The sequence below is a fragment of the Genypterus blacodes genome, unplaced genomic scaffold (assembly GCF_046128005.1).
Source record: "Genypterus blacodes isolate CSIRO-AG114 ecotype Tasmania unplaced genomic scaffold, CSIRO-AGI_Gbla_v1 ptg000021l_1, whole genome shotgun sequence".
Taxonomy (NCBI): domain Eukaryota; kingdom Metazoa; phylum Chordata; class Actinopteri; order Ophidiiformes; family Ophidiidae; genus Genypterus; species Genypterus blacodes.
The window spans coordinates 9955170-9982670 of record NW_027466834.1 but is presented as its reverse complement, the minus strand read 5'-3'; the positions used below and the strand labels follow the sequence as shown (position 1 = coordinate 9982670).

The following is a 27501-nucleotide window of genomic DNA, read 5'->3' as shown; positions in this document are numbered from 1 at the left end:
TAATTGCCAGTTTCTTCATGTTCTAGTGGTCCATCTCTCTCTCTCTCTCTCTCTCTCTCTCTCTCTCTCTCTCTCTCTCTCTCTCTCTCTCTCTCTCTCTCTCTCTCTCTCTCTCTCTCTCTCTCTCTCTCTCTCTCTCTCTCTCTCTCTCTCTCTCTCTCTCTCTCTCTCTCTCTCTCTCTCTCTCTCTCTCTCTCTCTCTCTCTCAGCGCAAAGGCTTGGCTCAGAGACAGATACGCTTTCCTCCATAACCATTAAGAATAATGACTGTGTGAAAGATGAGGCGGGAAAAGAAAGAAGCAGTGACAATGACAGAGGCAGAGGATCCAGTAAAGACCATTTCTTTTACTCTAGATATCCTGTGAAGTGACAGCAAGCATGATCCTATGACCCAATTATTTTCAATTCTTGTATTATCAAAAAGCACTCGACAGCTTCTCTTGTCTAAATTTAACTCGCAGCAACAGCCAACAGCCTTTAGATGAGGTGCAACAGTTGGACAGCGTGCGTTTCTCCCCCTGTGGCCGTATTGATTTAAATTCAGCTCCGGTGGGGTTTGGGTGGTGGCCGCATGAAAAACATACAAGGAAGCTGGAACATTGAAATTCTCCAGATGCAGAAAAATAAAAGATGCACTGCAGGCTGTGCTGCTTATAGATGTGAAACGTGTGCAGCATTTCTACTTGCAGGTGACGATGATGCAGCACAATGGAAAATACCTGGAGTCATTTAAATAGACACTGCTGCATTTTTCTTTTTACTGAACCGCTAACTTATAACAAAAGCATTTCCTCTGCTTTTGCTGATTCCCGTTTCCTGTTTGTAGCCACAGGACACAATGGTGTATTCTCACTTCTTGAGAGTCTTTAACAATTCATGGCACGACTCTCGGAAAAACAAGCGTAAGTATCATTAAATAAATAGAAATGATTAAAGATACAAACACAATATTGGAGCTCAGAAATTGAAATGTAAATGCAGATAGAATGACTCTTCTTATTCCAGCGGGAAGTATTCTATCAGCATTAAACACATAAACATACAAAGACAGATTCAGACGTCAGGAAGAGCTTCAAATATTGCAATGGCATATTTGACTTGAAGATTTGAAGTCATTATACACATTTGGAGATATTTTCTGTAAAATTGCACACATTTGCATTCAAAAGTCCAGGGTTTTTTACACCTCAAGTTGTTGTAACCTTCCACCATCTTAACCCCCTTCCCTACCCATCCCTCCGTGTTCTCTCCATACCTTCCTACCTCGCTTTGCCTGGATGTATCTAGAAGGACAAGGATGGGTAAGGCTGGACAATAATAATCTAAAAATCCAATGCCACAGCGACAGTATCCACAGCAAGGGTTTGTTTTATCTTTGTTTTTATTTGTTGTCTGACCGTGATCAGTGGTGCTATGCCGAGGGTCGAGTTCTGATAATCTAGCACCTTAAAATAGAAGTGGTGTGGAGGTCCATGGAGGGTTTTACTCCTGCTGAGCCACAGAACGATGAGACTATTTTAACGATGAGAGGAAGCAGCAGAGAGGGAGTGGTCCGAACTGATGACTTAGCTTTAGTCACTTTATATGAATGCTACAAATTAAAAAATAGATTGGTTTGGTTCACAGGTGTTGAGCTTTGTTTCCACTATTCATGTTTATTAGCTCAGGGTGTAAAAACGTCCGACAGACCGGAGCTCATTTCCTTGTTTTTACAGGCCAGCTCTGCCTCCTTCAGTCCATCCACTCAAACAAAAGCAATTTAAATCTTGAGGAACGTGCTCAGGAATTTTACAGCCCCATTATGCTTTTCTTGGCCATGTCTCACTGCCCTCCCTCCCCTCTAGCATTGATCATCCATAGCCTATGAGGATGTCCAGATAAGTCACGTCCGCACCACACATGCTGCAGTTTACCCGGCAACAACGATAGGAAGCAGCGACATAGCCAGCCAACAGCCAGGATTCCACTTAATCAAGCAAATCAGTCAGACAGTATTTAATCACACAGCAAGCAAACTAGTAGCTCAGCCAAAATACACAGCAGTCCAGAAGCAAAAAGAAAAGCCACCAAACTAGTCACTTGGATACCTGGTGGTGGTAACTGCCTTCTCTTCGATATGATGTCTAAACAGGGAGAAAGTTAAACGGACAAGGTGAGGGAGAGAGTAGAGAAGAAGAGCAAGCATGTAGTAATACATTGCCGAAAGCATATTGACTTGAATTATAATTAGATGGTTTAACGTGGGGATGAGAATAGAATAGAACAGCTGATGTGAAATGCATTGACAAAAAAAAGAATTGACTTCATTGAAATCGTATTGATTGAAGGTGAAAAAAACATTGTGTCCTCAAATGTTCCATGGTCTCAGAAACCAAGGGGCAACGTGAGGGTTCACTTCCTCAAGAAGTTCTCCAGTCTGTCTAATGACGTGTTAAAAATGGTTAATCCACAAAGGCTGAGATCAGGCCATAGTGATTTGGATAAAGATAAAAACTGGACTCAGAGATAGGTTGGGGTTCCTTTTACTGGATGATCAACCTCAGCTGTTGACTTGTCCTTAAAAGAGCCACTCCTGCCCGCAGAAGCAAGAGAGTCAGTTTTTCTGGATCTTGAGAAACCTCTATCCGAGAATCTCTCCCAATTTGTGAGTCCTCTGACACTGAATCATTTTCTCTCTTCATTTAAAAAAAAAGGAAGACCCAACCTCAACTATAAGACTTGGCTGGTGAATATAGAATGAGTAAAATATGCCTTTGTTTCTGTAAGTTGAGATATTTGTTACTTTTTTATTACTGATTTTATTTGATTGGTTGTAATATATGGTTGACTGCTGAATAACATCAAGCTAAGTTGTCTCAAATTGTTTTTGGTTTGTTTTTTGGTTTGTTTATCTGTATAAAAAAAGACAATCTCCAAAATGTCTTTTCTGGCATTGTTGTTATTTAATAAATATACGAATTGCTGGACCAGAAAACCACAAGATTACACTTCTAGCACTCCGAGCCTTCTTATTTCAGCAGATTTGTCTTTTCAGCATGCATGATTAGCAATGACCACGGGCTGTCGGGCAGCGAGGAAAACAAACGGCTCAGAACCGCACAGACGTCCTTCACTTATAATTTCCTCTGACCTGAACTAAACACAATAGATCTGTGTGATGTGTCACACTCAGAAATGGCATTTATAAAATGTCAGTGACGACAGTAGATTAGTTTTTGGACCATTAACGCAGAACAGACTTATTGAGAATCATTGTTATAATTATAGTTATGCAAGCGCAAACACAAATAGACAGAGAATTTCGGCTGATTTCCATTTTGCTGTTATACCAGAGGAAGCTGTGTAAAATGGGACTCTTAAACATGCAGCAGCTCATTAGCATGCCTTACAATACACACCTTACAATAAAGTGTCAGTAAAGGGACACTAAGGGAAGTTTTATGAATGAGGTTCAGTTATCATGGAGTGTATCCAGTGTGCTGTTAAGTAGCAGCTTTATTTCTTTTTTTTATGAATTTCCCCCATAAGGATTTGGTGGTGTTTGAGTTAGAGTGAAAAAAAATGTGTAAGGTTTTAGATGTAGAAGAAAGTAGGAGGAAGAAAGAGTAAATGGGAGATAAAAGGGGGTTGAGGGGAGAGAAGAAGGAGGAAAAAGGGGACAAGAATCAGGAACAAGAAGCAAGAATGAGCAGGAAATGAAAGAGGAAAAGGAGAAATTAGAGGGAATAGGAAGAAAATGAAGGAAGGAGGATAAAATACCAGCAAAAACAGGAAGAAAAAGAGAAGTAGGCAGACGTCTATTCCATATTGGGTGGAAAGAAGTGGTGTCTTACCTTCGAGCGTGATTTGAAGCTCCTGAAGGCTCCTGTCTTGAAGATGACCCTGTTCCTCTTACACATGATGAAGGCCACCATGCCAATCACCACCATCAACAAGAAGAGAGGGGTGAGAACGGCCATGATCCACAGATTGCTAGGAGGTGTCTTAACCACAGCTGCACAGACACACACACACACACAGGCCTGTTAATTTGGTGTTGTTTGATATTTTTGTCCTGACTTTTATTTCAGTTCTCTCAGAGCTGCTGTGTCATTGTGACTTCAATAAATGCAATAAGTGATCCAGTTCATGTCAATGAAAAGCCTCTGGGAAGCAGGGTGGCAATAATGTAGATAAGGTGCTGCAATAATACTATCTGATTGATTGAACTTGATTGAATATCAAACGCACACTCCCGACTATATCACAATATAGAAACTGGGGAAATATGAAACCTTTCTTGTCACAAACAGGGCCAATGGGTGTTTCCTTTAAAACTAGTTTGTTTGTCACTAAATTAATTTTGAAACAACACTGCGTTCAATTGCTGATCGAGTCCGAAGGAACTGCAAAGGCTCATGAGGGTTTTTAGTATCACTTACGGTGGCAAATCATACATTATCAGTAACATCAGAGTTGTATTGAACTGAACATTGGATCTTTGAATCTAACCTTGTAATAGAAACACAAAAAAGCTTTCTACAGAATGAGATGCATTATGGAAATAAATGGAAATTTATGGAAAACCCAAATGCTACCAACTGTCACGGTGAGGCTGAGAATGTTACACTATCAACAGTGTGGCAGCGCTGAAATGGTTACTGAATGGAGATCTGATGTGAATTCATTAAAAACCCATTTATGAATAAATACAGTCAATGCAACAATGTGCCGTAATGGAAAATGACAAAATATATTGTGAGGTACGCATTTAGCTACTTCTGCCGTCTGTTTCCAGCATTAGATGAAGGTTACAGTGTCTTTAACTAAAATGCTGAACAACCAACTTACGTTCAGCCTGCACTTGGACAAAGTAGCCCAGAGTCAAAGCCATTGTCTGGGAGTCCAAACTGCTGAGGGTTTTGGCAGCGGTGGTACCGGTGATGGGTGCTCCGTTCAGCTGGGTGTAATAGGTCATCTCTGCTGGGTTCTTAGGGCCAGGCAACCGACGTATGCCCACCATCTGTGACCGCAGGACAGAAAAATAGCGAAAGAAATGACTCCTTCAAAAGTGTAATCTTCAACTTCCCCCTGTAACAAGCATTTTGTACCATTGCTTCAGCAGTGAACTATAGAGGCTATCAATGCCTCTGCTTCCTTAAATTTGGAGTCAACTTCACTTGGTTTGGCAACAAGGGGATTCCTCCAATGGTTCAAACATTTTTGTGGAACCAGATGCAACTTTACTACGAGATGGGTAGCTATGCCAAGTCTAAGAGCACTTTAACACAGTGTCACGGTACCAGCTGTCTACAGATGGCCGGATAAATTTCCAAATGTACCTGTGTTGTGCAAACTAGGAACGACGGCACAGACAGAGGAATTTCTCCTCAATTTAATCCTCGTCTTTATATGATCAAAGTGACTAAGCAGATTCTGGTGGTGTGATGTAAATAAAGCCAACGAGACGTTTTGCTTGAAGTTAACAACATTGGGAAGAAAACTGAGTCCATGGAAATTTCCTTTCATCACTCATGAAACACTTTCATTTTGCAAACACATCACACAGTCCAATCAAGTCTGGTAATTTGGTGTGTGTTATTAAATAGCTGGATGATTGCTCCCCTAACGCACAACCCTCTGTGTGTGTGTGAGCCCCTCCCTCTGCAGCCATAAAACTGCTCATCTGTGACTTCCCATAAAACCTTAAGGGTGTGTAGAGGCGTAAACCCAAGGAATTGGCTTTACGATTGTTGATTGTTGTCTTGATTTGCACAGTATAGAGCACGAGGCACAAACAGACACACCGAAACTAAACCTGCACACACCTTTGTGCTTCTATCTATTGCCGCTATGTGTGTGTGTGTGTGCCCCCAGCTACCTGCACAGTGTAGCCCCCCACAGTAGTGGCGCGGCGTGAGCGTGCTGCCCTCGCGCCCTGTCTTCCAGCCACCAGGAAAAGCTCTGCCAATCTCTGCTCCATCATGCTGGCAAAGCTCTGGTAGTTGACCTCAAAGGAGGAGCTTTCCACATCCTGGATCACTGTGTGGAGGAAGGAGAGAGCAGAGAAAAGAGAGAGATGGAGTGAAGAGGTACAAAAGTTGGCAAGGAAGGGAGCGCAAAAAAGTTTGATGTTGGAAGGACTGATGAGAGGGAGAGTGAGTGAAGGAGGAGTCTGACTATACAGAGGACTCCATAATCATCCCTTCTATTTCAAAGCTGCTTATCCAGAAACTGCTATTACAGCTGCAGTGACATGCAGGTCGCAGACAATTTTCACACACACAGACAAACACACGCTCAAGCACATTCTCACTCAAGTCCCCACACACAGGTGCCTGCATCAATATTGCTTTTGGATTGTGTGTTATTAGAGGCAGCAACTGAGGGGGAGCAGTGGATAGATCTCACACACACACACACACACACACACACACACACACACACACACACACACACACACACACACACACACACACACACACACGGCATAATTCATACGCATGATGTGATGTGATGTCTCCCTCTGCCCCTGTCAGGAAGCTGTGAATTATACAGCAATAGGTTTTCTCAGGAATAGAGCAGCTGAAGACACATAGAAAGCAAACGAAGACGGATGTTTGGAGATAGAGAGCGCGAGAGAGAGCGAGAGAGAGAGAGAGAGAGAGAGATAGAGAGAGACACACATGCTATTCTGCGGCTGAATTGCACATCAAACACCAAGACGTTTAACTAAGTGCTGTTTTGTCCAATCGATGGATTCTCTTGATCATCACTGATCACCCATAGCACAGTTCTCTGTGTGTGTGTGTGTGTGTGTGTGTGTGTGTGTGTTTGTGTGTGTGTGTGTGTGTGTGTGTGTGTGTGTGTGTGTGTGTGTGTGTGTGTGTGTGCGCCTTGGCAAAATACCTGTTATCACCCAGAAGTCCTTGGTTGCTGCTGATGTGTTGAGGTTGTGGTATTCAAGAGCTGGAGAGAGATGAAGAGAGAAAGTTAAAGCTGGTACCTGTGGTCAAACTGAGACAGGTATTCAGAGGCCATCCCTTTATATGAATCTGTTCTAGACGGTTAGATAAAAAGTGTCTGCCAAAGACTTAATGCAAGTATGCAGGCCAACTGTCTGCTAAAGGGTTTTCATCACAGGTGATTGTGGGATCTCTTTATGCTTGTAAACACTTGTAAATGTGTGTGGTGCAGAGGAAGAGTTTTAGCGTTGGCTCTTGACACGGATGATAAAGTCGGATTAAACACTCATCAGTGTCTTGATCTACCTTCCCTGCCTTCCTATCTGTCACCGTCCACTTCCTCTATTCATCTAATCCACCCCTTACCCTTTCTCTGCTGTATACCTTGTCTGAACTCGTCTCGTTCTCTTTATCTCATTGCGTCTCCCCTCAGTCCATCACCCTCTTTCTGTGTCCCATTCATCTGTCAACTTCTCTCTCCTGATTTCCCATCTGTCTGCGCTGAACTCCTCCAACCTGGCTGTCTGCCGACTTGTTTATAGCTGTACTCAATGGCGCAGCAGTCGCAGAAGCTGTTAATACCAACAAGCACTTGTGCTAAGGGGCTCTGTCTGACTGCTTCTGCCTCCCTGATGTGATTATATGTGACCACATCTGCATTAACAGCTCTTCTCCGATTTATTACACAAACACTGGAGACAGAGTGCACCGAAGTGTTAAGGTTCAACGCAATTTCGTACCCTTTTAATCCAGCAGGGTTCTTAATTTCACACACAAACTGACTGGAAAATGTAGTTACATAGATCGTTAAGATAGAAAAAGAGAGGAAAGGAAAGCAGACTTAAAAAAAAAACACAAGGAGCATGGAGGAACATGGACAGGGAACAGGGGACAGGGAACAAACAAGGAGGAATCAGGAAACCACCAGAAGCACAAGCAGGACAAAAACAGAGGAGAACACGCATGAAACTAACAGGAGAACCGGGAGCAAACGCAGGGACAAAGCCAGGAAACAGAAGGACGAACCGACAAGAGGAGGGGGAAAGACGCAGACTAAACGATGCCAAGTAGGTTTGGATGTAACCACGTGAAAGTGTGTTGTTTTATCCCCTTCGGTGTTGAGACCAGATACTAATCTAATCCTAAAATTAGATCATTCATGGGACGTGGCCAACGATTGCCTATGGCGTGATTCAGATGATAGGAGCTGTGCAGCTGTTTACCCTCTAAAAAACGCTGCGTATGTACAACTCATGTTTGTAATACATTTTTACAGCTGCACATTTTCATTTAAGGGTTTGTTTGGACACCTCTGTGATGTTCTAATGTTGAACATGTTGATGTCAGCATGTTACAGACATAAAGGAGCTATGAAAGGAAGCTTCCATAGGAGTTCAGCCCCTATGGTTATACTGTAGCTCTACTGTGTGTGTCAACCTAATGTTCAGCCCATACCACCTATATTACTCCACATATACTGTTAAATACAAATTACAAATTGCATATGACCCATTTAACCTTTGCAACATTCACATTTACTATAGAGTTATACTTCTTTGGTTTGTTGTTTGCCTCCTGGTATACTTCCATAATCGAAACAGGTCAAATCTACTCTATGTTATGAAGCAGACAGTGTTGTTGATACGCTGGGGTGAGTTTGTCTCAACCCAGCGGCACATTACAGAGAGGAAATAGGACAACAAACGTTATATAATCACTAAGGAGAGATAGAGGCTGGACTCCTCATAATGTCCGGTTCTCGGGGGTAGAAAAACAAAACAAAAATAGGCAGCAGCATCTGGAAATCCCACAGCTGAATCACTGAGGGTCACTGGCCAGGTTGTGTGAGGTCGCTTCTCTTGCTATTCATTTTCTGAAATATCCACTGTTGGGTTGTTCCCCATCAGAATCCCTTTGGAATTCCATCAGTGCTTTTAAGAACAGGAGCAGTGGTACATATCCTGGTCCATCAGAGAAAATTGGCTTGACTAGACGTGTTAATTGATTTTGAAGTTAATTATGCAAATTCTGTGTCTGTTTCAGTAATCGTTTCCACCTTAATGTTAATGAAGATTGACTAACCACTAAATAACTTAATAAGGACAGCTTCATGTCAGTAGAATCGTCAGAGTTATGTCAGACCTCCTTAAAGCCTCAGTACTCTTAAATGTGTTCCCTTAATCTTTTGGGAGAAGTGTATAATTACTTATGTATTGTATCACTGTTTAGATCATAGCATGTGTAAAAGCTTGTGTTCAACCATTTACCAGAAGGTATTCAGGTGTTAGATATTCAATCAATTCTTTTTCAAACTGATCTGTACCTTAAATCCTGTGATCAAATGTCGCTTTGGAATTACAAATTAAACTGTAAATAAGTAACAAAACTGAACGTGTGATAGTAAACCATTTGATTACAGGAATGTGTTAATCATTTAAGTATTAAATGACAAATGCCCCTCCGAGCCAAAATCTAACTGGGCGATTGGCCAAACACTTGTCCGCTGTTCATTATCAAAGCATTACTGTCAAACTCAGACCAAATCCTCTCTGCGGCGCAACTTCTCTACTACCGTGTGTGGCTGCTTCCCAATTTAGATCCAAATTGTATTCTCATATTTGTGAGACTCAGGAGGAGTTTATATCCTCAAGCTATAAGACGCCTCAACAGCCACACATGAGAATTACATCACTACTACAATGACGCAATGCTCTCTCTCTCTGTCCCCTGCACTTTATGAACACTTACAGGCAGGTGTGTGTGTGCACTATGTAGAAACTGTAAATAGATGTGTGTTTCTCAGACTGTGTATAAACTTGTAAATAGCTTACACCTTTGACACTCTAATGTTGTACGAAGCGCAGTTGGAAAATTACCAGAAAAAGCATTTCACTGTTGTTTTACTAACTTAACTTGAAGTTTTACAAGTGCCAAAGATGGACAAACTTGGCAAATACACAGTGATTGTGTGCATGCTTGCTGTAGTTCATGATTACTACTCATCTGAATTGCCCCTTTTAGCTTTTCACATCTCTCCAAAAATGAAAAAGGCTTTAGCTGGAACCTGCTTGGCAAAAGTTAAAGATTTTCATTCCGGCAGCCAAGAAAAGTGTAGAAGCGGCATAAATTACTCTCTGGCATAAATAAGTGCAGTACCTCTGAGGTTCATCGTTTTAGGTTATGCTCATAATTTATCAATCCATCAACCTCTGTCCAGGTCATCACCCCATCTGTCTTGAATATGGTTTGAGACTGTGCTCCCAGAGTGCTTTGGGAGTTACTTACGCTCAGCAATGATCAGCGGTGGGTAGAACAGGAAGTAGCCCACGAGCTCTGCAGTCAGCTGGTTGAGGAGGCCACTGGAGATTGTCCCGTTAAGAATCACATCCTGGTTCTTCACCACATACACCAGGGTCACTGAAGGAGAACCCATTTCCTGGGACACGCTCTGGATCTGAGGACATACACCAACATACGTGTTTAACCCTTTTGGTCCTCAGCACCTCCAGTACCAACAAAGAGAGATTGTGTTTTGGAAGAGCCAGGTTAAACCGCCATTGGTTAGTGAGGAATTTCTGCATGCAGTGGCGCACAGTACAGTGGAGTGGCAGTAGTCGAGTGGGTAGAGCTTCCGCTTGGGAACCGGAGGGTTGCCGGTTCGAGTCCCTGCCGAGGTGCCCCTGAGCAAGGCACCGAACCCTCAATTGCTCCCCCCTCTGCGAAGGGTGGTAATGTAATGTAAGTCGCTTTGGATAAAATGATTGTAATGTAATGTAATGTACAGTTCCAGACACAGTATGAAATTCTGTATTAGTCTATGATAAGACCTGTGTGGGGTTCTTAGATTACTGCCACTGACTCACCACTAAGGGAAAGCAATGAGAGGAGATGAATTCCAACAACAACTCCATGAGTGTTAATATTTCAGAGGATGAATTATGAATATCTTATATCTGTGTGTTGGGTCTACCGAAACTACTTTATTATTACGATGGCGAGTGCAAGTACACCAGGATGTCATGAGAGAACACTGACTGTAAGGCACAGTCAGAAATCCAGAGAGAAAAAGAAGAAACGAAGGCAAAGCCAGTGGAACAAAAGAAAATAGATTATAGGGAGAGAGCCTATCGACATGTGAGCTTTTGGTTGTTTTTGGTTGCTTTTGTTTTGGTTGTTGCATCTTCATCATTCATTTATATAGCACAGATCACAACGAAGGCATCTCGAGGTACTATACGTACAGAGCATTGAAAGAAGCCCAACATTCCCACAAGAGCAAGGACTTGGCAACAGGGCCAGGCACCGTGTAAAATCATCTCATTTTCCATAACCAAAATCCCACCCTAATTCAAAATGACATAGAAATCTGTCTGTTACTTTTGAGATATCCGGCTGATGATAACATTACAGCCTTGGCAGAGGTTTAAAAGGTATTACTTTTGAAGTATTATTTAATTATATTACATAATATATATATAAAGTATATCACAAGGCTCCCCTAGGTTCTGAGGAGAAATTCTGTGCATTACTGGAGTTGAAAGCTACTTACATTGACATTGATGCCCCTTGACAGTAAAATGTACTTACAGCAGGATCTTTGACATACAGACAGAACTAAATATCTATACCCCATAACTGTGCAGAACTTCAGAATCTACAGATGATGAACAGTACCTCCACAGTGAGCCGGCTGTAGGTCTCCAGCACTTTGTCCTGAGCTTCCTCAAACGCGTTCTCCATCCTCTGCTCCAACATCTGGACAAAGCTACAGGAGTAGATGTTGTCCGTCGGGCCAACGAACCTCAGCACTTAGGGAAAAGATAGAAAGTTGTAGTTAGAAACAATGAATGTAAACGCAACGATCGAGCTGTTGTATTACATTTGTTTTGGATTGGTCTTTAAGGTCTTGAAGAAGTTTGACATAGGGTTAAGATATGTGGATTTAGCTGCCGACACACCAGGTTAGACACGGCCACCAAGCACAAAGCCGACCGAGCATCTGAGTTTCACAGTCTGCCAGCTCAAGCCATTCAGAACAGGCTTTCTGTTTTCACTCAGCGTGCACATTGTGTACAGCAAGTGAAAGAAATGGTTCAATGAGTTTATTGAATTTAAATTATTAAAAAAACAGCCTTAAATGAACATAACGTGAAATTATATAATAGATATGTTGTCCCCTTTAAGGAAAGACAGGCAATGAAAAATTATTTCATTGATTTAATGAATCGGTTTATGTCTTGAATCAGAACGGAGTTCTGTTTTTGTTGACAGGATTGCAGCGCTGCAGATGGATGTTGCCTGTGTGAACAATAAACCTATGCAATGCCAAAGAGGATTATCTTCATTATCTAGATTCCAGAATGAGCTCAGTTTAAAAAAAGGAAATTTCTATCAACACCACAACAACGCTCCACGCCAGAGGATAATAAATACTGAGTCCATCAGCAGATTATGGCGGATGTTATTAATGTGGTCTCAGTCCTTTTACTGCAGCCACATTTTATTCTTTTACTTCTTGCATCCTTTCACAATCTCTAAAAAGGATGAGCTCGACCTTTATTGTGCAGAATGGACACATTTCTTTTGAGGTTTTGTTCAACAAATACTCCACAAAATATTATACAATGAAAATTAGGAAAACTAACAAAGGAGAGTAAGTTCCCTTTAATTATTTTCTTAATTGCACCAGATTTGTCCATAAAAGGCTAAATTTATATGTTTTTTTTTTCTTGTGATATGAGGGCACTAATTTCCTTTTTACTCAGCAGTCATGGGACCTTGATGGGATTTACAGATATCGGAGAAGAGTAAAGGAGAGCAGACGTGTAATCAGAAATTTCTAATTTTGTCTTGGCTCCTCTTCCCCTGTGTCTCACTGTGCTCTGATTGCCTTTCCTCTCTTATCCTCACATGCTTTCATCCTTCTTTTGGTACATCTTTACTCTACTGCAAAACAGGGAATATTTTCAATAGTATTCAAACGTTTCTTAGTCAATATAATTATTCATATAAACTAGATAAGAACATCTCCAGACAAGGATCCTATCACAATTTGAAAATTTGAGACACTCCACATTTTAATGGAGTATATTGGAGGAGGTGAAACACACCAGACCTCACACTTATAGGAGAATCTGGCAAGGACATCTTAAGAACCCCAAAATAATCTTGACTTTTCCAGCGGTGTGCAATCAGAATCAAGTTCCTCATAGTTTACATCACCTTTCCATCTTATCTATCATTCATTACCTGTTTTGAGTTGCAGGTGAATGCTTGGAGTTGGTAACCAGGTTGCCATGGGCACCAGCACAGCTTTAACCAATGGAGTGTGTTGCCTGATGTCCGACAGCAACTTGTCAAAACCGTAGACGTTCAGTGCCTCGACCACCAACGAAGAAACGTAGACGGTTTTACCGCTGGACACATAGTAGCCCAGAGTCACGTTATGGGGACTGCAGTCTTCTCGTTCCACCTAGAGGAGGAAAAAACAGAGAAACCAGATGAAGTGACAGGGAGACGGAAGATTTTTGATCCATTTATAACACTTGTGTCTATACTTCAAGGACTGCCACAGGAGATATAAAGTCCTTAGGTGTAAAGGTGTTAAGCATTTCTAAGCGTCTTTGCTGTAGCTGAGCTGTGGTTTTCCAATACCAATGTATCAAACTACATGAATATTTATGATACATGCTTTTTTTTTTCTAAGCTAACTGTGCCTTGAGCATAAATCTTAGCATAAGCCTTGAACACTCTGACTAACTGTGTCCACGAAAAACATACAGACACAAGCTGGCGGTGCATTCGAGGCTGTTGCCGCCCACCTTGTTCTGCCCTTTACCTTTCGCCACACTGAGCAGCTGCTGAGGATGTTCTAATGCCTTTCCTCCTCTGTCTTTTGTTTTCTCTCCGCTCCTCAGCCACTGTTTTTCTCTCCACTGATCCTTTCTTCCCTCTGTCAAAATCTAACAAAATCACCTGTGTTTCTGCAGCTGCCTTCCTATCCAATTACATTATCTTCTTTAGCCCCAGGTCCTCAAGCAGCCCTTTAGTTTTGGTGTGAAATCAGCCACAGTTTTCTGCGAAGGAGGTTTTCCAATGTTTCCACTCCCTCACTTTTAAACAAGTACCTGCCTTTTTTTCTTTATGAAAAACTTAAGTGTGACATCCTTAGGGAGCGTGGAGCCTTTCTTTACTAAGAGCTGGAATATGACATCATTCCGCTTTGTTTCAATGCAGCAATCTGGTTGGCCTACAGGCTCTAAGATGACCATTTTGGACATCATTTGTGTTTTAGTGTTGATAATATGATTAGTCCATGCATAAAATACAATTATGGAATAAGTCAACCTTGATTACATCTAGTGTAGCTGAAATGCCTTGCTTTATAAGGATAAAACAAACACAGTTACTAAATCCTTTTGTTTTGTTTGATCGATGCAACTTTTTTCATTTTCGTTTGTGGATGTTTTCTGCGTGATTCAAATGCAGTGTTACTGCCAACAAAACGAGACCGGAGCGTCCTGCTGTCACTCGTTTCTCCTTGGCATCACATCTAAAGCAGTAAAACCCACCAGTTTTGTGAGCATTTACAGTTAACTGCAGTGTTCAGTCAGGCATCACATTAAATACTGCATGCTAATTTCAGGCTGTTTGACAATTGCTGTCCTTACCAAAGCCAAAGATTTCAGCCTTGAAATGCTGCTCCAGTGTATTCATTTCATTCCATATAAATGTTCACTTCTTGGTGTTAACTTTCAACACAATATCCCCTGAGCAGCCATTCTATTATCGAATCTAGCAAATATGACAGTTTTCATATTTCCTTTTTCATATTTTTCTCATAAAGGAGATCAGTTTTATCCCATTTCATTTTATTTTATTGAACTAACAAGGTATTTGAGATAAATCATTTCCATCAACCGTTCTAAGTATAATATGTCAAAATTTGTGTTAAAATAAATGGATGGGAGCATATAATATGTTATCTGATCGAGAGTGGGGCAGTGTGTGTGTCTGTGTGTGTGTGTGTGTGTGTGTGTGTGTGTGTGTGTGTGTGTGTGTCAGGAGGGAGATGAGAGTAGACTGGAGCTTAGAGACACTGAGTCACTCCCATTCCGAGCGCACAATGAACCAGATAAAAATAGAAACATAAGAAGATTTAAGTACGAAACACTGGGACGGGCAGACAAATCAGAGACAAATCACCTGCCAACATTGCTATGATATAAAACGGATGCAGAGAGGAAAAGATGAGCTATTTATTGTATATTAATGTACTATGTGTGTGTGTGTGTGTGTGTGTGTGTGTGTGTGTGTGTGTGTCCGTGTGTGCAAGTGTGTGTGTGTTTGTGAATACTGGAGGAGATGGCCTTACGCACTGCATTGACTATTCAACAGGTCATTTCTATTCAGACTCAAATGCTGTCTGCATGATTCATGTTGTCAGGTGAATGGGTGGGAGGAGAAAATGGAACATGAATGTTGTACAATAATAAGATGACACAGTGGCAAATTCAGAGAGATTTGATTTCATCTGACAGAAGGGCATTAGTTCTTCCATTCAAGACCAGACCTGAGTGTGTTCTGAGGCAAATAAAAGGAATGGGTAAATGGTTCTGTTATAAGCAAGCCAACTAACCTTTCCTGACGAATTGGGCTAATCCCTAAAACACAGCACTAGTTCCTAAATGATGAGGTAATGACAGGGAAGTGAGACTGAGGAGGAGTGTGACATGCAAACCCCAGGAGGTCACATTGAAATTGAAAGCATTTTCCGGACCACAAGCCACCAAATGCTCCACAGCTGACCTTTCTTCATCCCTCACTGATCTGTGGTCCCCAGTTGTTGACGTGTGACCATGTGTGGTTTTCTCGCCATAGATCTGTGGTAACTGCTTCAAGCTTGCATGTTTTAGACTGAGCTGTGGTTAAACGCCTCTAAACCACTTACTACAACTGAACATGTGATGATGACTGACCTGTGCATAAGCAGTGGAATCATTCAGGGCTCTCTGTAGGGCGTGGCTCAGTCCTTTAGATAGGTTCTGCTTCAGGATCAAGTCGAGGCAGTTCCTGCGCAATTCTATGGACAGAACTGTGGAAGGATAAAGGAAGAAATGTAAGCAATCAGAGTGTGACGCACATGCACTTCTTCATATGTACTGTATGTCTACCTTCCTCATTTGAATACTGGAGAGTTGATATTGTTATATTTACCAATTGGTTTTAACTGAACTGAATTCCTCATCCTCAATTAATAATAATGTCAAACTTAAGAACTCACTCAGTGTCTTCCATAGTCTGGACAAGGTCTATAGAGCGAGATGTTTTTAAATGAAGAGAACTTATACAGTGTACTTATATGCTTAAATACAGAGGTAGCAAAAATTCATAGCTAATGATTCAGCATTTTTTAAAGCTTTGTTGTATTGAAATATTTCAGTACTCAGCAATATTACAATGAATGCTGATTGGTTTTTCTGCGCTATTCAGTACTAAATGAAATAATAATAATCTTGTCTTCATACCTGTTTTGACCCAGTACTTCTCAGTGATGTTACACGGTAATGGAATCTCCTCTGTGCTGGTAGTGGATGGAGGTTCTGTGGTGGTTGTTGGAGGCAGGGTGGTTTGGACCGGGATGAACACTGTGGTAGAAGGTGCCTCTGTTGTTGTTGTTGTTGTGGTGGTGGTGGTGCTGGCGGCAGTGGTGGTGGTGGCAATAGTAGTAGAAACAGTAGTAGATGCAGGTGTAGTAGTTGTGGTGGTTTTAGGGGTTGTGGTGGTGGTGGTGGGTGGAACAGTAGGAATTGGAGTGGTAGTGGTGGCAGGGGTGGTAGTGGTGGTGGTTGTGGGCTGAGTAGTTTCTGCCGTGGTCAATTTTGGACTTGTAGTTTGTTGTGTGGTTGCAGTAGCAGTGGTAGTTAGCGGTGTTGTGCCAGCGCTCTCAGTGGTCACCGCCTGTGTTGTCATTTCAACGGTGGTTGTTGAGGGTGTTGTCGTGGTCGCCATCGTCAGCTGAAGGCTGTCATCCATCACATCCACCTGGCTTGTGGTTAGAGTGTGCAAAGTTGTTGTGGTATCAGGCAGCGTGTGCGGGCTGGCTGTGGTGGACATCAGTAGAGCAAGCGTCGAGGTGAGGGTGGGTGTTGGTGATGCATGTGTAGTAGTCGTGGACGTGTCCGTGTGCAGTGAGGTGTTTGTTGTGCGCACTGGCACAGTGGTGTTCCATTGGTGGGTGGAGAAAGGGCTGGTGATGTTAGCAGGAAGTGTGAAGTCATGGTCTCCCACTGTGGACAGAAGGGACTCAGGGACAGTAGGGAGATCCCATGCTGGCAGGCTGCTTACAGACTCCTCTGCAAGTAAGAAATATTGAGAAATCAAAGATTATTGACATAATCAATATGGGAGAATAGAATGCTACGTGTTCAGTGAACGACCTACCAACATCGACCTTTTATGGCCCTTCAACCCATCATCTTAGTCCCATTCAATCAATCTTGCAAAAGCTGATTCCATTTTGGTCAAGTGCTCAAAGATGTAATTTCATCTCTACCACATGCAAATGTAGGAGTTTAAGGATGAGTTCAGAGTGGGCAACTTCAGTGAGCCACATAAGTGGGTCAAAGATCAACAGGGATATTCAAAGTTGAGCTGCACAAGTGTGACCGATGGATACCAGGCTCTGGAAATATATTGGATATTCACGGACCATTTGGTGCTCCACGAAAGCACTATATTTCATTTCTGATATATAACGTGATATTCTTCAGATCTCTAGTATACATAACTGTGACTTCCTGTGTTCTGCAGTGACGCATCAGGACGATGGGCTGATTAATACGCTGCATATCAAATGTATAAAGCATAAAGGACTTAAGTCTAAAGTCTGAATAGAATGGCAGAGGACACGTGACATCCTGTGTTCATGAGTATAATACTTATTAAAGCCTGGACACAAGATCTCCAGGACATTGGACATGGACATTGATGAAGCAATGAACCACGCCTAACTTAAGTCCTTGACCATGCAATTGTACTGGTAAAAGTTTAAATTTGTTACCATACCTGAGATGGAACTGCTGTTGCTGGTAGAGGAGTTGTTGCTATCAAAAAGGGGAGCGCTGGTGTTGTATCCTCCTATCTGATTGTCTTTGATACTGGCAGGAGTGGAGAAGGACGAGGGAGAGGAGGAGGATGCTTTCTTCACAGAGGATTGGGAGGAGGAGGCCTTGGATGATGTTGAAGAAGAGGCGGTTTTGGTCCAAGCAGCTTTGGACAGCAGTGCTAAAGGTTTTTCCCCTGCTGGTGCCTGAACCCCTGCTGTCTCTGCCAGCATAGTCAAGACTGATGAGAAGGCCCCCTGCTCTTGTTGGCCCTCTCCATGTGTCTGTAGCCTCTGCTGCCCCAGCCAAGCACCTGGGTCTCTAGACAAGCGTGGGAGGTCGACCCCCCCTGTGTCTACTGGCCTCCATTCAGCTCCCACTTCAGCCCAGGCACCGGTTCCAGTCACAATCCCCGTTTTTGTAAAGACTTTGCCGCCCCGTCTTGCATGGACTCCAGCTTCAGCTTCAGCCCAAACTGCTGTTCTGGCCTCACTGAACACTTTGCCCTCAGGCCAAGCAGAGTCAGTCCCATCCATCACCCCGGGGTGTGTTGTGTCTTTGATTTTAGTCTCGGCTCTGACTCCATTTCCTGCGGTTGCTGAGAAGTTGGAGGGCACAGCAGGATCCAGAGGAAAGTCAACATGGCTCGGTGACTCATGATGACCCCCCTCAGCTGGAGGAAGAGAGAGAGATGGGGAAGCAGGGGAAAGAAAGAGTGTAAGAGAGAAAGTGAGAGAGAATGTGGAGAGAGAAAGAAAAAATAAATTGTGTTCAATTAGTTCTAGCAGTGACATTCTGAGCAGTCACTGACTCACCAGTCCCACAGGCTTTACAGTGACACACACACACACACACACACACACACACACACACACACACACACACACACAAACATACACACACACACACACACTCGTTTGACTTGCAGTGACAGTGTATTCAACTCTTATCAGAAGTTGGAAATAAACAAATAATGACATATAATTATATATTTGACAGGATTTTGTTGTTCTGGTGTAGGAACAGCACACACACACACACACACACATACAACAGAACTCCATACATTCACACATTCCTTTCCCAATCTACCAAAGTTGAGAAACCTAAATCTCTCAGGATCAAACCCAGATTAAATGTTACTTTAACTTTGTAACTTTCTGCACTAAAATAAGAAACAAGCAAAGAAGTATATATGACATCATGGAGACGGCGTGGACTTTGAAATGCATTTTAAAGTGGACTTTCTCGTCCCATGCTTCCACACACTTAGCCTAGGTTATTTGTTAACAACTTGCTAAAATCCACTTTGACAGAATAATGTCATCATGATTTTGTTTGAGATGTCTTGGGCCAATGCATTTTGTCAAACTATGTGTTTGTGTTGTTTACTTGTCTGTGTTCTGAATCTGACCGTGTGTTTTTCAAGTTTCTTGGTGCAATCTTGAGCAGTAGGAAGAGAAGATGGTTAAATGAAGAACAAAACATTCTAACCTTCACATAAAGGCGACATGTTTAACCTCACACATTATGTGGCCCTGACTTTTGACCATATGGAGGTGAGTCCACACTGGAACTTAACGAACAGATGTGCTGTTTATATAAGTAATTTGTGTGTAGCGGCACGCACACACACAAACACACACACACACACACACACACACACAGCTACAACAGCTGGAGAGCTGAACTCTTTAGTTCTCGAAATACCACAACTGTCAAGCTGCCATAGAAACTATACAAACATGCCAGCATACACATTAGGAAACACACATTGCACTTGCTCACTGGCAAATCCACACGTATACACTATCCACTTTCTGTCTTTGTCTCTCTCTCACACACACGGACACAGACTCCCACACCCTCACACTCACACTCACACCCTACTACTGCAACTGAAGAAAACATTAATGATGTCTAAAGTAGGTCACATATGTATTAAGAGTGTAAGGCAGAGGGAATTCATTTAGATGTTCTACAGTGCATAAATAAGAACACACACACACTAACCAACACACTCTTTCACACACTAATCAACAGAGATTTCACATATACTAATCTGATCCGTTAGGTTAGCCATACTAGACCAATTCATTTATTACTCTCAGAGGATAAACAATCCCACAGAGTAGAAACGCATCAAATACAGCTCACAGCTCTGACATCACTGCTGAGAGCAAACCACTTTAGAGTGACTCACTCGTAAGTGAAGACGGAGTCATTTTTCTATTTTTGGTTTCGACAGTAAACGATTCTGAAGCACAGAAATGGAGAAGCAAAGAACGCATCCCAGGCAACTATTTACCATCGGCATCTCTTACGATAAGCTTCATCTCCATCTCCGTGTCCTTCTCTGCTCTGGAGCCTCGACAAAGTCGCATGGTTTAGCAGAATCAAGTGATTTCCTTGCGTAATTCAGTCTCAAAGTCACCTTGTCTTATTGGAAGTGGAAAATGAAAAAAGGCAAGCCGAGAACGGTGAAGTCAGTGAGTGACATTTTATTGCCTCTGCTCGTTTGTGCTACAGGGAGGGTCTGGATTCACTCCAGGTTGACTGAATTCCTTGTTGCCAGTATACAATATTAAAAAGGAGCAAATATTGTAGTTTGTGTGTAATTCATTTGCATATGTAAACTGTAAAGCTGGCCTATGAATGCAGGTGGATCACACACTTCCCACCTTCACCATGTCTGTGTGTGTGTGTGTGTGTGTGTGTGTGTGTGTGTGTGCGCGTGTGTGTGTGTGTGTGTGTGTGTGTGTGTGTGTGTGTGTGTGTGTGTGTGTGTGTGTGTGTGTGTGTGTGTGTGTGTGTGTGTGTGTGTGTGTGTGTGTGTGTCTGGATGGTTAGAGGAATCTATCCAAAAATGACACAGATTGAAGAGGAAAGCCAGCTTATTTAATCACCTCTCCATGCATTTCAGAGCCGGTTAAGCTGTTCAGCATGCTGCAGCGCCGCTCTGTGCTGGTTCTGCAGTGATTTGAACATGGATCAAAGCAGATAGCATCCATGACCCTGTTAACATGCTTGTTAACAGAAATATTGAGGCAAGGAAAATGTGAGACTTGTTTTGTATGCTGCAGCAGACAGGCCGGGCTAAACCAGTGAGCCTCTGAGTGAACCTATGCTAGTCCAGACACAAAATACTCGATTAAAGAGGATTCTGCAAAGGACACCACTCTGTTTATCGCCCAACAATTAGCTCCCACTGCTTATTGTTCATCCACAAACACAATCAATGATCATGAGGAATAAAATGAGAATGACCCTTTCATTGTTATGGCATTGGAAAGCATCCTCCTCCTCTGAATGAATGGATCTGTTCCTAATTAGTTGTTGCTGAGCCATACACTACCAGGGAATACACATCTACACAGCTACCTTATATTGTACAGCTCCTCATTTGTTTTGTCAAGATAGGAGCTAATATTAGACATCATATGCTTAGAATATACATATACAGTACATGTGTAGATAGATGCATGAAAGAATGGGGCTGTGGATGGTTGGGATTGATGGAAGGATGATCACTGTACTGGCTGCAGAACTGTCAGCGGTGCTTTGAGTGTTTTCTCCTCCAACAGTTAGCCACCTGCTCAAGCTGGGAGCAGCATATGTGAACCTACCGTCGGACCTCTGACAAAACACCAGGAGAGAACCTCCACTAAGAACAAATGTGAGATGGTTGGATGGGAGGATTTCTGAAATGCCCTTTATTGATTTGGAACAAAAGAGAGCAATGACTTTTGTTGTTTTGATATTTCCATGTGAGCAGTTAGTTGAAGGAAAGCTTGTGACAAATCATCGAATACTGTGAGTAGTTCACACTCGGCTGTGAACATTATATATTGATGACGGTGTCCAGTGATGGCAAGCTGAATCTCTCTAGATGGAAGCACAACCCTGTAAAGTCTTGCCAGCCCTTCTGATTAAGCCATTCCTCAAAGCCAATACAGCAATAGATGTCTGGTTGAGCCCCCTTTGGTCCGGAATTGTGTACTTGGAGCCGTGAGCCAATCTGAAGGTGATCCGTGCCACTGCCCTGACTGTGGGAAGGACAGGTGGTTCGGTAGTAAGCCAGCTGGGTCTCAGTCCAATGATGCTCAGAGGGAATAAAGTGAGGAGGGTGAGTCTGGTTGAATGTGATTTTGTTGAAGAAAGGATGAAGCAAGATGAAATCCAATCTAATTTAATTGTGGAGTGTATCATTGTCCTTAATGAAGATGCTTTCACCGCTAGTGTGTGAAAGGAACAATGGCAAATATGGGTTTTAACACTAGGAGTAAAAGCGATGTAATTAAACATAACAGCGGCAGGCAATCAGAGAAATATGGGTTTGGCTGAACTGCATAAGATTTGTCATCTTGTTCTTGTCTACATGTTCAATAGAACGCAGAAACCACAGTTCGCTGGCATATTACATGATTTATGGAGAGCATACTGCTTGAGAAGTTCACACAATCCCCTCCTCTTGTCGGTGCCTCCACCAACTATATGGAGTTGCTAGTGTAGTGACATGGACCAAGACTGTCTGTAGGGGCCTTAAGTCAGAGGCCCCGTTACTGGCAATCGAACCCCAGGTCTTTGAAGCAATACAGAGAAGTTTACTTGTCCATCTGTATGTCCTGAGCGCTATAGTGCTTTTATCCAAAGTGCTTTACAATCACCTCACAGACTGATGGCAGGTTCATACCATGCAAGGAGCCGACCTGCACATCAGGAGGAGTTAGGGGTTCATTGTCTCGCTCAACAACACTTCCACAGGGCCTCTGGGAGGAGCCCGGAATCAAACCAGGAACCTTTAGTAAGTTTAGCAAATGCGTTTAAAATGGATTCATCCTTTTGTGTTTCAAACATACTTCAGACAAAGCCTTTGTGGTTAGAGTGGGAGTGTTGGTAAAAAGTCAAAGCACTGCTATGCTGAATGTGGAATAAGCCTCAGTGGGAGGAAGAGTGGAAACGGGCCAGGAGATTTGTCCAGTAGAGTGTGGCCCTCCAACAGGATGGACATGTTACCATTTCCTGGAACTATTCAGGGCATCCATCTGTCTGTGCGGGGGTGAGAGCAGGAAACAATTTTGATGCATTGATGAATGGCTGGATGAGAGGTCAAACTGAGGAATTAATGGACGTAAATGGAAAGGGGTCTGTAAGTAAAGCTGTGTATAGACTGACAAGGGTATAGTAGATGTGTTTAATGATTATCTGGCATTCATGTGTTTCCTGACACTGATTTGGCATCGATAGTGCAATCAAGTAATGTTGCTTCAACAGGATCTGAAGTATCCACAGTGCCCGTCTGTTTGTGTGAACACTGTGTTAGCCAAGAGGCATGGGAACCAGTGGATGGATGGATGGATAGATGGATGGATGGATGGATGGATGGATGGATGGATGGATGGATGGATGCATGGATGGATGGATGGATGGACGTCGACTTAGACTTTGAAGTTGTAAGTCGATCATCATCATTCATTGTCTGCAGGTTGCAGCTGGATATAAATGAAGATAGAGCACAGCTACAGGAGCAATGGGCATCAACATAGAGTCCAGAAAATTGTCAAATATATGGAGAAGCTAATGAAGGTGGAGGGAACAGACCAAGGCTAAACAGTTTTCCATGAAATTGTGAGTGAAATGATGAGTATGGTTCCATTTTTGCTATTTTAATTTTGCTGAAATTGTTGTAGCGTCCTTGTAGAGTTGTGTTCACTCCGGTTTCAGATACAGGTGGCCGTTGGAATTGAGCATAAAGGCCTTGTAATGTGGACATAGGAACAACCATTAAACTATTCTATACTGTTATAAGGTTAAGCTGGAAAAAAAAGTGTGCTATGTCTATTAAACTGAGAGTAGAGAGTTTATCTAAAATACTTGCTTCAGTTCAGTTATCAAAATCAATATTTTAGCTTAGAGTTGAAAGAATCTCTGGTCCCACGTGGTGCAGAGTGTGGAGCCATATTTAGATGAGGTGTACCTTAGGGGAGCACTCCTAGAAAAGTCACAAAATGTCAAACTCAAATGTCATTTTCACAGCTGTTTAAACTGGAAATGGGTCAAGTCTAACCCGAACGTGACAAAAATGTCAATGTGGAGTTTTCATCCGGTAATCGTTCTCAGTGAAACTTCTCATGCGTGATGTAACGTTTGCACGTACGGTACGTCTTACTTCCTACAGCGTGCTCGAGAGTTTTAGAACTGAAAATAAAAACTCCAGCATAACCGGATGTAACGAGAGCAACTTTACCATTGGAACTCACGTGTTTGCCTCACCAGAGCCTTCAAACAGAGCCTCCTTATTGAATTATGAAAGAAACTCGGTGCACGTGCTTTACTCCATTCAACATGAAAAGTCACCTCAATACATCAAAGTCCATCCAAAATGCCAAGTCGATCAGCAGAGGAGCAGAAACAATGCCTACCTATTTGAAGTAACTGTAAATCAATAGTCCTATTCAACTTGACAGCACGGCTGCTTCTGCTGCTGGGTCTCCAAGGAAACTGCCAAGGATGCTGTCACCAAGGTAACTATTACCACAGATAAAGAAGGAAACAGAGTGTTCTTTTCTTACGTGACGTCTGTCCTGTGCTGAACACAAACACAGCCGCGCTATCGTGTTACAAAATATGATATCAAATTCACATAACAACGTTTTACCCGGAACTGGGCGCAGAATGAATCGATTTAGTAAATATACTGACAAATTATACTGACAAATCCCTCTATTAACGCAGCCAAAGCACAAGCAACCCTTTTCAAAGCTCTGAATCAGATCCAGACAAACCTATAGTCACATCAGTGTTACACAGCTATGATCACAGAAGGTTAATGGTACTTCGGAGGCGTAAACCTGAACTGAAACACATTAACAGAGACTGGAACGTGTGCAGCTGCTGCCTGAGTTTCTCTCCTAATGTTCACATGAGCAAAAAAATATTGTAAGTGGCTTAAACAGACTAAGTGAGACAGGATAAGGACTTACAATGTGTCATGTGGCTGTGCCTATTGTGTTCTGGTGATGGTTTACATAAGCATTTTGTGACACTGCTGTGGTCTCACCTTCATCCTAGACTACAGGGTCATGCTCTGAATATGAAAACAGCGAGAGGCCAGATGTACGTACATGAAACACGCGGCGCAAACTGTGGCCTGGTGACAGTGTTGTTGTGCAATCTAATTTACTAAGGTTACAGATAATTACGCAATCAGAGAATGGGGGTGTGATTGAGAGTTTAAAAGGCACAATTGAATGGTGGAATCGGTCCAACACGGAGCAACAAACAAACTCAGAAAATGCTGCTAAAACACTAATTTGGTTGTCTTATTACTCATAAAATCCATGCAACAGGAGGAAACAGGAAACAGGAACAACTGCAGAGAAAATAAAAAAAGATGAGATGACAGTGGACTCCCAGTGTCCACATCCAACCAAATATCTTTGTTGGATGTTGGGAAATTGATCTGTTTGTGCACCATAAGAGTGTATTCAGAACCAGGGACAGTGGACAACATTATATGGACATTAAGACACCTTCACTAATTTACAGCTGCTCTTGGAAGTAGGAGAGATTTCACACGAGATGACCTAATTACACGACACTTAGTAAATCTGGTCCGAAGAATCGTGCAGAAAAAATGAGCAACTGACAAAAGAAATAAGGCTCTAATCTAAACAAAGACCTTTTCATGTTGGGAAGGTTGGGAAACTCTAGAACTGAATCATTGTACATTTGTCTAGTTTGTTTGATTTGGTGACCATTATAAAATCAGAATGATAGGATTGGGAATACCAAGCAACATAACAAATGCAGACTCTACCTATAAATGTGTATTGTTCCATTGTTAATGCAAATGATTAATCTAAATACAACACCTTCATGTTTTGCTTTGCTGCTTCTTTTTTGATTCTGTGATTGGACGATATATTAAACAAAGTTAGATGAGATTTGAAAAAGGTCAACCAAATTGCCAAACCAGTTCTGATGAATCATCTGTAATTCTGTCCCTGTCTCCTGCCTCTTCCCTATTCCTGTGGTTTTGGAGGTCATCTGGAGACACTGGGGACCTCCTGCTAAGCTGCTGTACCATTTTATAACTCTCCTGTGATTGTCAGCCCCATCACGCACAAACGGCCGAAGTGGCTCAGAAAGTGTTGGCTGCCCGTGTGCTGATCTATAATCTGAAACACCGCTGGGGCCTTCACACCCGCTGCCTTCAGCATATTTTCCCAGCAGGATGGGGCCGCCTGCTGTTGGAAGCATTTGGAGAGAGCAAAAAATCATTATGCAGTTTTTCAGATGGTGATGCAGCCCAGGGAGCAGGGAAGTCAATTTTTTGAGTCTTTTTAAAGAAGTTTATTCTGAAATAAGTTTTTCAAAAGTCTTTGTAGTGTGTGATGTTGCTACCTTTTGTCTATGTGATGCCTTCAAGCATTCCCTTTAGTGGGAACCTCTGAAGATCCAGAGTCAGGTTCAAGAAACGAACACATAGCAGACATACCATAATAATAGACCATCATGTATTCTTAGACAATGACTCAACAGTTACAGACTTTACTTTGGGATTCTATTATAGTATACCTTGAATTACTAATTTATGTATAATGTTTAGAAGGCACAGGGTCTCACACACACTGTGTTTATATGTACACTATACTTGAGACCCGAGACACTTGTTATTTGTTTGTACTGCGACGAAGGCCTAAATGTGTGCAAGATGTAAACGAGGACTGAATTAATGGGATTTCACGGCTCACCACAGACATGATGTGTGTGTAATCGGAGTATGAGGAGAGACAGTTGAGGAAGGGGCTTACTTTAATCAAAACACTTACAAATAAATACAAATACGCATAATCTAGATCTGTCACTCCGATGTTTTCATTATTTTTGAGTCTTTGAGAATAAACCAGACTCATGTAATATTTTACAAAGATTTACACACACACACACACACACACACACACACGGAATGTGAGCAGCAGTGTTCTTTTGATTCCCTTTTATCTGACTTATGTGTTTGATACAAGAAAAGTTATATTATGTTTGATAACAAAGACAGGATTTTATCTGAATAGATTTCTCTACATACTTTATTCATCCTTTCAGATCAATGAACAATTCCCATTGCATTCATTAGCTTTAATGTCTGGTAAAATGAGATCACTTGGCCTGAGAAAAACTATTAAAGCTCACATTTTTCTCTCCTCTAAGATACAAACAACCTCTGCCTCATCATTACACCAACACTGAAACAATGCTTTGGGTTGTAGTTTTACAAAGCGCAACTTCAGCCATACATTGTACACACAGACAGACACACTGTTCCATCTGTGACCGCAACTGCCACACACAGAACTTTGAAGCCTTTGACTCATGTTGAGAAACACATAAGGGGGCAAAACCTCTTACATCATCTGCCTAAAACCATTTACTTCAGCACAAATGCACAC

The 27501-nt window shown here is 42.2% G+C and overlaps 1 protein-coding gene across 1 annotated transcript in view; it reads right to left on the bottom strand.

Annotated features, from left to right (window-relative positions):
- kiaa1549la (KIAA1549-like a) overlaps window positions 1–20433 on the bottom strand; it is a 35313-nt gene extending 14880 nt beyond the window's left edge. Inside the window, exons 1-12 of the mRNA XM_076142057.1 lie at window positions 20358–20433; window positions 18012–18722; window positions 16472–17299; window positions 15923–16038; window positions 13194–13416; window positions 11619–11752; window positions 10230–10398; window positions 6889–6948; window positions 5861–6021; window positions 4831–5002; window positions 3834–3994; window positions 2088–2123 (exon numbers count right to left, since the gene is read on the bottom strand). Coding sequence (XP_075998172.1) covers window positions 2088–2123; window positions 3834–3994; window positions 4831–5002; window positions 5861–6021; window positions 6889–6948; window positions 10230–10398; window positions 11619–11752; window positions 13194–13416; window positions 15923–16038; window positions 16472–17299; window positions 18012–18722; window positions 20358–20433 — 2847 coding nt within the window. The remainder of the gene's footprint in view (window positions 1–2087; window positions 2124–3833; window positions 3995–4830; window positions 5003–5860; window positions 6022–6888; window positions 6949–10229; window positions 10399–11618; window positions 11753–13193; window positions 13417–15922; window positions 16039–16471; window positions 17300–18011; window positions 18723–20357) is intronic.
- Window positions 20434–27501: the final 7068 nt, after the last annotated feature.